The sequence below is a fragment of the Hipposideros armiger genome, unplaced genomic scaffold (genome assembly GCF_001890085.2).
Source record: "Hipposideros armiger isolate ML-2016 unplaced genomic scaffold, ASM189008v1 scaffold_8, whole genome shotgun sequence".
In the NCBI taxonomy this organism is placed as follows: Eukaryota; Metazoa; Chordata; class Mammalia; order Chiroptera; family Hipposideridae; genus Hipposideros; species Hipposideros armiger.
In genome coordinates, this window is record NW_017731358.1 from 2,672,461 (window position 1) to 2,689,091 (window position 16,631).

Below are 16,631 nucleotides of genomic sequence, written 5' to 3' on the forward strand. Positions count from 1 at the left end.
AAGACATGAATGAGCAAGAAACAAGATACTATTTTTTTAAATGACCAAACAGATTCGAAAAGGAACCAAGTAGAACGTCAAGAAATAAAAAATATAAAAATTGAAACCACAGTCAATGTCTGGATTAAATAGCAGATTACACACTTGAAGACAGAATTAGTAAACTGGAAGACAGGACTAAAGAAATTACTGAGAGCAGCCCAGAGACAGAGGAAATATGACAGAAAGATTAAGAGACATGGGGATAGATTGTGAAGGCCTACCAGAAGCCTAATGAGAACTCCAGGAGAGAGAAGAAAGAAAACAAAACAGGCAGTATGTGCTAATAGCTAAGAATTTTCCAGACTTGATTAAAGACAAGAACCTTCAGATTCAGGAAGCAAAGTGTATACCAATCAGTATAAGTAAAAGAAACCTCAAACAAAGTGAAACAAAGAATACCAAAGATAAAACAACCAGAAAGAAAAGACGTACCCTATAAACAATTGTTAAAGCCACTGAAGATTTCTCAACTGCAACAATAGGTGCCAGTTGACAGTGGAAAAATATTTTCAAAGTACCAAGAGAAAAAAACCAAACTTAGAAGTGTACACCTTGCTAAATTATCAGCTATACAAGTGAGGGCAAAATAAATATATCATCAACCAAAAACAAACATGTTACCAACAACAGACCTACTAAAGAAACTACTTAAAAAGATGTACTTCAGGAGGAAAGTGATTCCAGAAGTAAGGACTAAGATGCAAGAAATCAAGTAGATAGCTAAACCCACCATCCTACCACTGATTAGGACAATCCTGAAAAGCATACTTGGTCCGTATTATTTCATTCGAACTAACAGCCAATAGCATATTTGTAAGTTTGGGGGACGATACAGATAGGTGTTGGTCACCTCACTCTAATTTCTTTATTTCCATATCATATCAATCAGCATCAATTATCAAAACATAGATGAGTAGTTTGAAATTAATTTAATATCTGACTAGGATAATCCTTAAATTAATTATTTTCAGAAATAATTAGAGCTGCAATAGATGTATCCAGTTCCCAAATCATGTATGTACCATTAACCATGAAATCTACCTACAATATCTAAGTTCCTGGTGGAGTGACACGCACGTGCGCATGCGTGCACACACACACACACCTGCCCCTCACCCTTAGTTGAGGTAACCTGTGTCACTTACTTTCATTCAAAAGAACATAACACAATAGTTTAAGAAAAAGAAATCATAAAAGTGGAACAAATACTGGAACATAATAACCCAAGAGAACAGTATCCATTGTCTTACAGCCTAAAAACAAAAAGACCACATACAGAAATACAAAACTGATCTTTAAAAATTAAGTGCTTATTCATTTTTTAAGTATCCAAAGAAGATAATATAAATAGTTCAAAACCAGAAATGTTCTGTCATGTCAAAAGTGACGGCATCTGCAACCATTTTTTACACTTCTGAATACCTGTATAAATAAATCATGTTCTGTGTCACAATCTCAAATATTACCTTGGAAACTTGTTTGAATACTGATAAAATTTGGTTCTGATGTGCAAAAGAAAATATATTCATATTCATTCATTCTCTCTCTCATTCTCTCTCTCTCTCTATCTCTCTCTCTCAAACAGTACCATATTAACCCCACCAATCTAACCATATTCTAAAATGTTGTCTGTTGATGTTACTGAATTTTAACTGACACATAATTATATTTCAATGCCATTATATTATTCCCTTGTGAAAGCAATGCTTGTAAAACATGGAATTCTTTCTTATAAGAAATCACTAAAGATATGAAACTAGACTGGATTGAAATTTTAGTCACTTTAAAGATGTCTAATATTTCTGCTTCATGGCATTGGGTTGCCTTTTTCAATATTTAAGTTCTCCGACACATCTTCAAAAATAACTTTTATGACTAGTCAAGCCGTAGATGTCTAATTATAAAAGATTTATTCCCATAAAAACAACATATTTTAGAAAATTAAGCAGTGATTGCATATGTAAACGTGTATCATATCCAATTACTCTATTTAAAACAAACAATTCCAACATATCCTGGTTTACTGGCTTCTGTTTTGGAACATATCTACCCTAAATAAATAGAAAGGCATGCCTGCCTTTTTATTTTTTTAATTAGCTTATGGCACTTACTTTATTTTCTAATTTTTTTCCAAAGAAAAACAGTAAATTAAGATCTCTGTTTAAAAGCAAATCACCTGAAAATACAAAAGACTTTTTGTAAATGTACAACTTAACAAAATATACTCTTTAAAATGACAATCTGAATTGTCTTCCTGACAAATTAAGTACTAAATGAGAACTAAATCTTAGTACTTAGTTTCATCAAACCTTTTGTAATAATTCATATATTTAAAAGGGTATAAAATATAGAAGAATGGAAATGTTTTAAGAATAATCAATTTTGATATTAATAATTGCTTAGCTGTTCTACTTTAATGATTTTCTTTGATTCTCTGGATAAATAACTTCAATATTCTCATAAAATTAGCATTTAAATAAACTGATTCATCCAAATTATTTTATTCTTATTTATAATGATTTTCTCAATTTTTAGCTTAAATTTAAATGTTCCTATTCACAAAATGAGAATGATTTGTCTCTAATACACAAATTACTCATTTTTCGAACCCAAATGAAGACAAAGTCACTTCTCACAAAATAAACAGTAATTTAACAGAATTAAGTTTCCTCTACTGGCACTTGATGCTTAAGGATCATCAAAGGTACACAACACAGCATTAAGTTTTCAAATTAGTTGAGAATGACCCAAAATTTCTTCTAGTAAACATAATTTTTGCCAAAAATGAAGACAAAAAACAAAAGTAATGATATAACTCTAGATAAACATTTCTAGTCACAAGTGAATAGGTCTTATTTAGGTCTCATTCTTATTTATGGGAAGCATTTAACTGCAAAAGCTTATAGGGAGAAATGACCATATTTGAAAACAGCTACAAGGATCAAAGTAGCACACAGCATGGTAATGAGCAGAGTCACAGAACATACTAAAGGGGTATGTGTAGTCAGTCCCACTGGAACCTGTAGAGTCACATTCTTATATACCTAAGGAGAAAGATGGATAGAGAAGTTAGAGACACTTAAAATGCACCGAAGTGAGACCACTATTTATTTTTAAATTTTTTTCTTTTAAAATATCTTTCAGCCAATGCTACACTACATGTAACATTGTTTGAATGATTCTAGTGAATTCAGTATTTAATGTAAACAAGTCAGAATCACATCCCATAATAATTTTTTTTTTTTAATTTAAAGATTTTATTGGGGAATTGGGAGAGGGGAACAGCATTCGGGAATCAGAGAAGGAGAACAGACAAGTTGCTGTCCTTTTGTTCTTCAGTCTAGTTGTGGGAGACGTTGCTTCACTGGTCCACGCTGGTGTTATCATTGTGCTCACCGGCCACTGGACGCCCACTCAAGGCGGTTCACAGCAGCTCACGCCGGCTGCCGGCCACTCACGCTGACTGCTAGCCATTCACAGTAGCTCACAGCAGCCCACTGCAGCAGGGGCTGCAGCCTACACTGTCACCGGTGACTCTTGGCAGCCCAGCTCCAGGTTTAGCTGTTGTTCACCATCTTGGCTGTAGAGGGCAGTGTCACTGGCCCTCATGTGGGATCCGAACCAGGGCCCTCCTGCTCAGAGCTGGCATCCCAAGCCAACTCTTAACCAACACACCACTCAGCCGGCCCCCCATAATAATTCTTAAATTCTTACTACTTTTTGACTTTTTCAACCTTTACAGAGTTGAGTATATTCTTTTCAAAAAACGCCAGCTATATCCCAATGTCACCTCTGTAATCAATATAAACATTCACTTCCTCTTACTATGTTTCATACTAGAATACAGAATTCTAAATTGAAACCCTAAAAAACATTAAAACAATAAAACTAAAGTATCCATTCATTTCTATTTTGTTGTTTCTCCAAATAGCTTTTTTAAAAGTTTGTTGTTCACGCTCTGAGTAACAGCAGTTCGATTCCCGGCCCAAGCTGAGCTGCCGCTGAGCTGCCAACAGGTGGCAGGATGGCTCAGATTTAAAAAAAAAAAAAAAGTGAAAAATTTGTTGTTCACAAATTACACAATTGAATGTGTCCTTTTTGTGTGTTGTTTTTTAAGATTTTATTGGGGAATTGGGGGAGAGACCATCATTGGGGAATCGGGGAAGGGGAACAGACAAGTTGCTGTCCTTTTGCTCTTCAGTCTAGTTGTGGAGGACGTCGCTTCACTGGCCCATGTTGGTATTGTGATCACTGCACTCTTCCCGGCTAAAGCAGATAGGTCTCTGGCCATTGGACGGCCGCTCACGGCAGCTCATGCGGGCTGCCGGCCACTCACAATGGCTGCAAGCCATTCATGGTAGCTCAGAGCACCCACTGCAGTCTACGCCGTTGCGGGAAACTCCCAGCAGCTCAGCTCCAGGTCGAACTGTTGTTCATCATCTTAGCTGTAGAGGGCGCAACGTCACTGGCCTATGTGGGATCTGAACAGGTGGCCCTGCTGTTCAGATGTCACACTCCCAAGCCAACTCTTAACCAACGGCGCCACTTGGCCAGCCCTGTGTCCTTTACTATTAACACAACATCAAATTAGTTGTGATACCGACTAGTAATACAAAAGTTCTATGTTCAACTTAGTTTCTATTTTCTATTTGGTTTTGAAGATAAAGAGGTTTAAGTAGAAACTTTGTGAAATTTCATGGTTTAAAAAGAGGTTTTTAAAACATTAAAATTAGATAATTTGGGAATATGTTTATTTTTAATGCTTTTTATAAATACCTGGATTATAATTTCACATCAAAAAAAAAAATGTTGGGGTCGGCCAAGTGGCTCAGTTGGTTAAGAGAGCGAGCTCTGAGCACATGGGCCAGTGAGCTGCACCCGAGCTGAGCTGCCAATGAGCAGCCGGATGGAGACTGGACTTGGAGCTGAACTAGCTGCGCCCTCCACAACTAAGATTGAAGGACAACAACTTGGCTGTTCCCCTTCCCCAATTCCCCAACACTGTTCCCCTTCCCCAATTCCCCAATAAAATCTTTAAAAAACAATGTTACCAACACAATCCCCAATTCCCCAAATAAAATCTTTAAAAAACAATGTTACCAACACAATCTGTAACAAAGTACTATCTGAAAATTACCTTTCAAAAATGGCATTTTAAACAAACAAGCCTTGGTATAGAGCACCACCTTAGTAATGGTCACCTATTTTTCGGGTATATATAAACAAGAAATGTAACACAAAGTAAAGAAAATAAGTCAAACTGCTTAATTATGACCTCTTATTTCAAGTTATATGGTTTTAAAGAGAACCTGAATTAAAAATGTTTCAATAAAATAATTACTTATTTGTAGCAATGCACACTACCAATTTTTAAACTCAATAAGTCATAAACACGAATCATACTTCCATTCACACAAGAAAATCAAATACAATTCTCCAGATGTATTTTAGAGTTTGAAAAAAATTCAGATACTGTATGTGTGATATTATGATTTATAATAAAAAATACACATTTAGTTTTCATTCCCTTTTTCTGGCTCAGAGCTCCCAAAACACTTGGAATTTCCTGTTGAGAGTGAGCAAGGTGTCTTTTGTTATCTTGATGAAGCACCTAAGGATGAGAGCTGGTTGCCAATGGAACCAACCATGTGATTGGAGGGCTGGAACTTTCAGTTCCACCTCTGACCTTGGGAATGAGGAGAAGGACTGAAGGTACTGTACAAAGACTTACCACTCTGAAGAGAGGAAAGAAGTAGACTACGTTAACTAAAGAAGGTAAGAAGAAAACTGTAAACCCCTTAGACAAAGCCAGTGTTAATGAAGTATTAATACTTACTTAATTTAATAATTTAAAACAAGTTGGAAGGTCAAAACTATAAAAATGGCCTGAAACAGCCTAGATTGAGATATATAATAGCAATACAATTGTCTCAAAACTATCACAGTTGATGCTACTTTGAGTTTTCTTTTCCTTTTTTCACTTGTTCTGTGAAATATAATGAAGTTAATTTATTTTGTTGTTCAAAATTAATTTAAAAAATTCTAAATAAAGTTTTAACAAGATGGAAAAAGCACTGTTTTTCTTTGCTATTCTACACTTTTAAAAAGCATATCAGCTATATTAAGCTCTGGACCAATGAGGCATGTCACTACCCCTAAATCTCCGGCCCACAAATTAAATGATTCTATGACTCTGTATAAATGAGGAACCACTGTTGCCATCAGTAGCAAAGAAACAACATTAAAACAAACAAAAAACCAGCTTTCTATGCTAGGATATAAAATTCTCGTCCCTTAAATGTGGCAGAAACATTAAAATTTTAAATTAGGTCGCATGATCTAAAAACAACAAAATATTAACTTACTGATTTATATTTCATATTCTTCCATTTGCAAATATCCTTATTCTTCAAAGCACAAGGAGCTAGCACTTCTGACTGGGCCCAGCATTTCAAAATTGGAAGCTCTGAAAAGAAGTGGTAGAAGATCTTACCAGAAAATTTGTATTTGGTCTAAAGATTAGGCCTGTCTTTCATGTTGGCATCCGAGTATTCAAACATTTTAATACACAATGTCCATGAATTTGCATCCATCTATCACATGCTGTTTTATTTTAACAGGCTGTTCTAAGTGAATGTGTAAGAAATTATAAAATTACAAAGAATGTGCAGAGGTTGAGCATGAGCTCTTACAAATCCCATTATACTAGGAGCCACTTTTAAGTTATATAACTTTTTTTGAAGTATACTATGTATTCAGAACAGTGAACAGATTCAAAGCATACAATGCAATAAATTTCCATAGAGTAAACACACCCATACAAACAGTATTCAGACCAAAAAACAATACCAGAACCCCAGAAGCTCTCTCAAGAGGGAATCCTTTTTCAAACCTTATTTAGCATAAGTAAAAGGTACCATTAGGTTGGATGAACAAAGCTAACATAGCTGAACACTTTTTTATTTTCTCCTCATGTATGGATTAAAAACTTCCTATCTGCCAGTCTTTAGTAACAGTGCTACTAACCGCTGCAAACATTCTAATCAGCCCAAATTTGCAGGTACAAAGAACCAAAATGTGACAACAGTTTCTGAAAGTCTTGATTCTAAGAATACTGAAAATGGTGAAGGCATCATTTTTTTAAATTTACTAAAATCCACACATAGAAACAGAAAAGAACAATTACACACAAAACCAAAAACTCACGGACAACATTTACAACAAAACTAGGTGATCAAGTATCCCCTCAAACACCAAAACACATGCAAGTGGAGACAAAATGCCAACGGCTACAAGTCCTGCAATATTTGCCTTATAATAATTCACTAAACTATGTATTTGTGAACTTTTTCTACATCTGTGCTTTATTTTACAATCAAAAAGTTAAAAAGAAAAAAACCCATGCTTGTTATCCCTTGACTTCAGACTTACCACTATACTTTTATTTTTATTTTCAACCCTCGGAAAAGACTTGCAACCCTCACCTTCGTCACAATACATCAATAAATCAGGGTTATGGACCACAATAAAAGTTTCTCCATCTTTACTCTGTGGCCGATGATAGCGGTAGTGCACAGGCAAAAAAGCTTGGAAACAATCAATGCACTGTGAATCTTCTCTGGCATAAATGAGAACTTCAGATTCCTTGGACAAATAGTTGGGAGCTTCTATATTATAATTTTCTGAAACCATCACTGCCTGTCAAAAAGCAAACAAATATTAATCCAGAAGAAATGAAGAAATAAAAAAGTACAACCAGAGGACTTCTATATAGATAAACAGAAATGTCAAATTCACCTTCCTTATAAACAATTTCCATTCCTCTTCCAGCCCCAATTTTAAAAAGAAAGCACAAGATGTGATCTGCATTTAATAAGTTTGTTTATTAAAAGGAAACAGGAAATTACACTCTGATTTGTGAAATTTTCTCATAATAAAATTTCTATGTAATTTCCTATCAACCTTTGTTTAGGTAATAAAACAGGTACCAAGAAAAGAGAAATTTTGTGTATAACTATAGCATTATTCAATAAGTATGAAAACTATGATAAAAAGTTAACCCAGTAATGGGTTAAAATGATTGTTATCATTCCAGTAATTTCCTGTTCTTCAGACAAGCAAGTAAGATGGTAGTGAGTAAGAAAGAGCACTGTGGTCAGGAAGTCAAAGCAAGGGTCAGCACTCTTTCTGTATCAGGTATAAAAGTTAACAGAAAAAATGGTAAATGATTCTTTTAAAAATACTATGGTAAAAACCATCTTAAAGTATTATACATCAAAAGTAAAAATGCACATTTGGCAGAAATTAGTCCTAAATTATAACGTGTGTGTGTATATATATGTATCCATATTTACATATTTATGTATAAAAACACAAATACACACATATAGGCATTATATACATAATGGTGTGTATTTGTGTACAGACACACACACACACACACACACACACACACACACACACACACACACACACACACACACTCTCTAGATCCTCTATGCAAAGCCCTGACATATCTCAGAAAAAAACAGCATTAACTCCTTCCCATCACAGCAAGAATCCTAATTCTCCTATATGACAATGACACCAAGTGCTATATTTTTTCACATGTTGTTCCTTCTCTGGTAATCACAGGAGTAACAGAACTCATTGGCAAAGGTCAAGGAATTATGTAATCTTGTAAGTCATAAGGAAACTTGATGCTCTGATCTATAACATTCACCAACTGTCCTTGCTTACAATATCTGCAATAAATCCGTTCCTTATTTCACTAAGGGTCCTCAAACATCAGAAGGCAATCACGCTGCCTCGTCCCCAAAGAAATACTCATAATTCTCTGTTTCTCATGACATGGTTTCCAAACCATTCATCATATTAGTTGCCTCAGGAAATACTCAGGGACTATAGCAGCAATATTACCTTCTTTAGCCAAAAAGTAAATTCACTTTTAAGCCGCCTTATTTCAGTGTGAAATCTTATCTTATTGATCAACATATTCTTTTTAAAAAAAATAAGAGACTATTTTTTAGAGCAGTTTTAGGTTTACAGAAAAAACGAGCAGAAAATACATCCCCTTATGCCCCTGTCACTGCTCCCACAACACTTACCCAAGTTTTCTCTATTATTAACATTAGTGTGGTATATTTGTTATAATTTATAAGCCAATATTGATACATTATTAACTGAAGTCCATAGTTCAAGTTAGGGTTCACATTCTACTTTGTACATTCTATGGATTTTGATAAATGTAAAATGACATGTATCCACTATTACAGTATCATACAGAATAGTTTCAAAGATCCTATGCTCTACCTATTCATTCCTATATTTTACATTTGAACTTTTTGCAGAAAACTTTAAGTAATTTCCATTCTACTTTTTTCAAGGAGTTGACAGTTTACTATAATAATTAAATGCAGGGATTTAGATTTATTTCTATTAAATTTTACCTTTTGGCTACAGTCCATTTTTGTCTAGGCTGTTGAGATTTAACTGAAATCACAATCTTTCAACCAACATTATGTAACATTTACGAATTTGATAACTAAGTCTTCTGTACTTTTTATCTAAGGATAAACATGTCGACCAAGAGGGTCTAGAGCCAAGTCCTATGAAATACTACTAGAGATATCCTACTAGAAATTTATTAATGGACCCTCTTTGGGTACAGCTAAGTAGAAATCAAAATAACAGAGCCAAATCTTCCTATCTTGTCAAGGATGTATATACGACCTGATAAAAAATAAAGGTATCTTACTTACTATGTTGCTAGGTATTTCACAAAGTGGTTTATATACATTACCTCCTTTAATTTTCACAAGAATCTTATCAGGTAGGAACTATTAGCTCCATTATGTGTTACCTGCCATTGAGAGGGCTCTAATTCCTGATGAACCTATGAATGTGTAATGACCACACTGTCCTGTCCTCAACAGCCCTGCTCAGCTCCTGTAGAGTCATTACTATAGATTCTTTTATGTAATCAATCATCTAATATTTGGTCTTTTTCTTTTCCTGCTGCCTTCTATTTTTCCCAGTGTTATTGTCTTTCCCTGTCTTTCCCAGAGTAGGACAGTTTCAATTTTGTCATTTTTGCTTCCAGCAATGTTTCAGGCTTAATTTGCTCTAGAACCCACTTGTCTTTCTGGTGGTTCAGGGTATCTGTAGAGCTCTCCTCCAACACCATATTTCAAATGAAGCATTTTTTTTCCTATCAGCCTTCTTCACTGTCCAACTTTCACAGCCATACATAGTAATTAGGGATGATCTTAGCCTTGGTCTCTGATGACACATCTTTGCTCTTGATGATCTTTCCTAAATTCTTCCATTGCTGCCAAGTCTCAGCCTTCTTTTGATTTTGTTGACTGTAGTTTTCTTTGAATTGATGACTCAACCAAGGTAAACAAAATCTCAACAATTTCAATGTCTTCATTGTGTATGTTAAAGTTGTATATTTCTTTTGTAATCATGATTTTTGTCTTCTTGATGTTCAAATGCAGACATTATATAAATAAGCAAACAGTATCAGTGGATAAACAATATAGCTAATAAGTAGAGGAGCCAAGATTCAAAACCAGGTTAAATTGACTCCCCTATTCAATTAGGTTAAACAACACAAAATAGACAATATTTGACTAGTTGAAAATTAAAGTATAATAAGAACTGACATAAAATATTTTCCTGATTGTGTTATTTACAGTGTATGATGATACTATGATTTTCAATTTCTCTAATTAATGAGTTGTTTTGTTTAATGTTTTTATTTTTATTTTTTCCATAGAAATAAAAATATGGTAACTTCCCAAAAATTGAGAATATTTTTAAATTTGAATTTAAGCTGAGATACGTATAATGAAAATGATCAGGTAGAAATAGCAATTTGGTCTTCAGAAGGGTTGGTCAAGGATTATTTGATGACAGTTCAAAAAAAATTTATTCCAGGTATTTGAATCTCAAGTATCAGCCTTATAAGGGGTTTCTTTTCAGGTGATGAAAATATTCTAGAATTAGATAGTGGTGGTGATTGCACAACTTTATGAATATACTAAAAACTACTAAATTGTACATTTCAAAAGGGTGGCTTTTATGTTGTGTGAACTATATCTCAATTTTTAAAATGAGGATAATTTTTTTTTAAATGAACCTAAACAGAGACCCAGATCCACTTTAAACCAAGATCAATTAAGAACCAGCAGAAGTTAACCCACAAACAACAATCTGAGGTCTCAGAGCTGACATAGGCATTTCAGCTATGAATTTCTTTGACATCTAGTTCAATGAGGAAAAACAAAAAATTGTGCAAGTTGGTACACTTGTGATAAAAAACTCAGACAGTTGGAGGTGTGTAGATTTAAAACAACAGAAAAACATTTTTGAAGATCATAACCTGGCAATGAGAAATGATCAGGACAATGACCGGGTGCTGGTAAATCTCCCAAACATGCCAAAACCATAAATGCAACCCCAGAAAGTACAGTGACTATATACTGATCTACAAAAATCATAATTTTATTCATTTTCATCACAGATAAAATAGCAATAATAGCATGTTATCAAGAAATTCAAATTATGCATCAAAAATTAATCCTAAAGCAACATATACTGGTTAACAGACATGGACCAATACTTTTTCATAACAACCCTCAACTACATGCTGCAAACCACCATTGCGAAGTTAAGTGAATTAAGCTATGAAATAGTGCCATATTTGTAACATTAGATCTTTCTCTCATGAGAGCTCTAAAAACAAAAATTCCCCAATTAAAACATAGTAATTGGTACCTTTGAACAACTTATACAATTTAAAAATGTAAAACTTTATAGAAGTGAAATGCATAATACTTTTCTGACACTGGGATTTTAACTCTTGGTTGTTTCAAGTGGGAGAGTATATTTGGTCCCTGTTCTCCTATTCGGTCATGGCAGAAGTCCTAATACTACATATTTTGAGTGAGTAAAACTTATGATTTCAAAAACATGGCATTTCCATTTTGACTTACAAAACAGCAATTTCATATGTTTCGATCTAGTATAATATGGTTTTCAAAGAAGGTGAGAGATTTTAATTAAATATACCTGTGTAATAGCCCTACCTAAAAATGAAATGAGGTTTATTTGATTTGCCTTATACATGGGGAGCCAATTCAATGCTTGTCTTTATCTTCAAATTGCTCACAAAGCATCATAAGTTCCTTAAAAAACATTTTGTTGCAACATCACCCATTTGATCTAGACTTGTCGTGCTATTCGCTGCAGCCAAAAATTTTATGTCATCAAACAGAGTCAAGATCCCAATCTAAAAATATATGCATCGATCATTCCCTACATATAAACTCTATTCTCTCCAGTTAAATTCATCATATAAAACCACCTCTCATGATAAAGTTTCTTTGCACCAAGAAAGGGGCCAGTCTCAACTCAGCTAGGCAAAAGGAAATAGCATCTAATATATCAAGAAATTAACTTCTAATTATCTATGTATCAAAAATGAGACATCTATTTTTCTAAAAATTTCCAAAATGAAAAAGTAAATTTACTTAAAAGGCTTATAATTAGGGATTAGGAGATTAGGAAACAAAAAAAATCAAGAAAAAACTTGTCAACCAATCTATGCTGGCACCCTTTACGCACCCAATTTTCTTGTTACAGTCAAACTGCACACATCCCAATCTTATCACAACCAAAGATGTGGGCATGTGACCTTTTTCTGGGTACTCCTATGAGAAAAAAATTCCATTTTCTTAAAACATGGTAGGCAATTTTATTAGGTAGATTTAAATATGATTCCAATCTACGTCACTACAAGCCAAAAACTGTATTTAAATTTAAAACCTATTATTTAAAATTTTAAAAGCCTCATTCAGCATTTATGACTTAGTGAAGAAAAGAAACAAGTGAGAAAAAAAGCAATGAGGTCTTCTCACATGTGTATATATGTATCTAAACTGCTATATACGCATATGTGAACACATATCTCGAAACTGCTATATATGTGTGTGTGTGTGTATACACACACATATATACATATATGTACATATACATACATATATATACATATGTTTGTGTGTGTGTGTATATATATATATACACATACACACACACACACACACACACACACACACACACACACCAAAAAAACATAATAGAGTAAGAAACTTGGTGACAGGAGGTTAAGATACGTGGAAGCTTACTGTGTACCCTTTTCTACCGCCTGAATTTTGAACCATGAGAAAGTAATTACCTATTCAAAGAGATTTAAATAAGTAAATGAAACAGGTGATGCAATTGGCCTAAAACACAATTAAAAATAAACTGCCATCATGAATGACTCCAAGTGTATCTACTTTGCCTTTTTAAAATTCATATATAGATTATAATCTTATAAACTAAGACAGTATTTCCCAAAATTTCTTAATAGATATCACTTGAGTCATTAAAAGCAGATTTTTGGATCCAGTCTACAATAGATTTACTGAATTAAGATTTCCCAGGAAGACAATAATCTGCAGCAAAAGTACCTCCAGGTGATTCTTATTAAAGTTAGGGAAACCCCTTAACTAAGCAATAAGATTCATTTCTGGAAAGAGCAACAACTTTGCAATTAGACAATCCTAGATTCATTTCATGGCTCTTCCATTTACCTATGTGATCTTGGAAAAGTTACTTGATCTCTTTGTGCCTCAGTATCCTTATCTATAAAATGAAGATAATACTTGCAGGCTTGTTATAAAGATTAATCTATGTAAAGGGTGTGGGACATAATCTTTCTTTTACGTTTAATTTTACCTTGCTTCCTTTAAAAAAAAAAATGAAGTTATCTGGCATATAGAGATCCAATAAAAATTTCCTTTCCTCCCATACCCAATTATAGAGATGTTGGGGTATATCTCTCTAAGTTGCTGTTGAAGTAGTATTTATTAATCATTAATTTTCTTATACATAATTTTCTTTGTCACTAACTAGGTTAAACTAGTAACCATCCTGACAAAAAGCATTTAACTAGCTCAATTTAGTTGACTTATTATTGACAAGTATAACAAGTATCACTCACTTGTTAAAGACTACCTAAAAAATGTTACTTTATACACTTTAACAAATAAAAAATACTACAATGTTTTCTTGCCTATTATTTTGCCTTAATCCAAATTATAGCAGCCCTAAAATAATTTCTCTCTCTCTCAAAAAAAAAAAAATCCTCTAATAGTTGTACCTCTGTTATGTTTCTCTCTTGTAATGAAGCCAACTCATACGGATCCACAAAAAGTCCTGTTGGGATATAATGTTTAATTAAGATTCGGCAGGTCTGTAAGTCCTCAATGCTTTCTCCAAATTTCACTTTTATTACAAGGTCTCTGTAAGACAAATATGTTTAAAGTAAATCTCTTTTATTCAATTGATGAGATAGTATTACATTACATTCAAATTAGTGGAAACACTACTATTTCAAATTAGTTTTCCAAAAGATTATAAAAGTCAAATGAAATATTTATATCAAGTCAGAGCCACCCATTAGATCTTTCATAAATTCATGTCATAAGCCACAGTATTAAATTAGTATGAAAACAGACAAAGATCAATGGAAAGGGCAAAATATACACACATTTTCAATAAGGTGTCAACACAATTTGATGGGGAAAGGATAGTCTTTTCAACAAATGGTATTGAAACAACTGGGTATCTATACAGAAAAAAAATGAACCTTGATTGTACCTCGTATCATATACAAAAATTAATTTTAAGTCGACTATACAGCTCAATGTATACTTGTCCCAGCTTTTGGTCTGAAGGCACATTTTGGACAAGTGCAGTGAAGGAGATCCAAAGCACAGGAGTTATTCTTAGGTGAGAAAAGATAGACGTTAAGGAAGGCTGAAGTGGCTGGAAGTCAGAGTGTTAAGATCCAGAGAGGAAGAAATTATGTAGGAAGAGCTCCAGAAATCTGAATTGGAATCTCCTTGTGTTTTTGTTGAATACTAAGATAAGCATGAGTAAGGTGTAACTCTACAAGACTGGACAAAGAATGACTAGGGAACTAAAAGATGAGAAATTCTAAAATTTCACAAAGGGTAGGGAGACATTTGCATTCCAACCAACCCAAGCAGAGACCAAAGCTTTCAGTAGAGATCCCAATGGGATAAAGCTTTAGTAGTAAATTAGCCTTGCAGTAATGACCAATTAACTTCAGACCTATACATATACACAAAAAAAAGAAAAAAAAGTTAAAGAATCAAATTGATAAACAAGCAACTTAACTGCTACAGGAAAAAAAAAAAAAGCCTAACACCCTATAAAAGAAGCTGAAGTCCACATACTCAAAAATGTTCAAATCCACAACATTCACCATGTTCAGTATCTAATCAAAAGTTACTAAACATGCAAAGAAGCAGGGAAATGTGATCAATAACCAAGAAAAAGATGACTCAATAGAAACAGACCTAAAAATGACAGAAGTGACAAAATTAGCAAAGGACATCAAAAGTCATTATAAATATGCCTAACATTGAAGGATTTAAAGAAAAACATGAACATTACAAGGGCAAGAGAAGAAATATATACCAGGGGTGCCAAAAAAAACGTATACAAGTGGGCACTTTGGTCAACGTTGCTCAAGCAGTAGTTCGCCATAATCAGAAGTGTCTAAACGCTGATGGTAACCACTCTGAGAACCTCTTGTAACTGCAGAAGTCAAATGTGATTTATATTCATCTTTTGTTATTGGTATATTTTATATATTGAGTATTACAATTCCAATAGTTTTCCTTTTTTAAAATGTGTATATACTTTTTGACACCACATATGTATGTGTATGTGTGTGTGTGTGTGTGTGTGTGTGTGTGTGTGTATATGTGTATATATATATATATATGTATATCAATACCTTGGTTTGCGAGCATAATTCGTTCCGGAAACAAACTACTCATATTGCAAGACATCACTCGTTTAACCATGTTAAAATGTATTAGAAATGTTTGTTCATCTTGCAGAACACTCGCAAACGTTACTCGCAATCCAGGGTTTTACTTTGAGTGTGTGTGTGTGTGTGTGTATAAAACTGAGTGCAACTTCAAGAGGGCAAAACATAATTTCTGAAATGAAAACTATCCAGGTGTGATTAAAGGCAATTAGACACTGCAGAAGAAAGATCAGTGACTTGAAGACAAAGCAACAGAAACTACCCAAATTGAAGCACATTGAGGAAAAATGACTTGGGGGGAAAAAGAAAGTCTCAGTGATCTTTAAACATTATTAAGTGTGCATATGTGTATAAGTATACACTTTATAGTCACATCTCCTATGAGTAAAACTGTATTGCCCAGTTTGATTACCTATCTTATTATTAATACTAATAGCTAACATTTCCTGGGTATGTATTATGTGACAAGCACTACATTAAAGGGCCTTCCACAGTCTCTGATTTAATTCTCACAACCCTAATGAGGAAATATTATCATTATCCAATTTTACTGATAAGGTATCAAAGACTTAAGTAACTTGATTAAGGCCATACATATACTAAATAATACAGCTACATTTTGAGCCCAAATCTAAGTTACACTTTCTCTCACTTTCTCTCTCTCTCTCTCTCTCTC

The 16,631-nt window shown here is 33.8% G+C and overlaps 1 protein-coding gene across 1 annotated transcript in view; it reads right to left on the bottom strand.

Annotated features, from left to right (window-relative positions):
• Positions 1 to 1,929: 1,929 nt before the first annotated feature.
• PIGX (phosphatidylinositol glycan anchor biosynthesis class X) overlaps positions 1,930 to 16,631 on the bottom strand; it is a 20,146-nt gene continuing 5,444 nt past the window's right edge. The window contains exons 4-7 of the mRNA XM_019650806.1: positions 14,252 to 14,393; positions 7,527 to 7,740; positions 6,408 to 6,508; positions 1,930 to 3,086 (exon numbers count right to left, since the gene is read on the bottom strand). Of these exons, the coding sequence (XP_019506351.1) occupies positions 2,943 to 3,086; positions 6,408 to 6,508; positions 7,527 to 7,740; positions 14,252 to 14,393 (601 nt within the window). The 3' untranslated portion in view covers positions 1,930 to 2,942. The remainder of the gene's footprint in view (positions 3,087 to 6,407; positions 6,509 to 7,526; positions 7,741 to 14,251; positions 14,394 to 16,631) is intronic.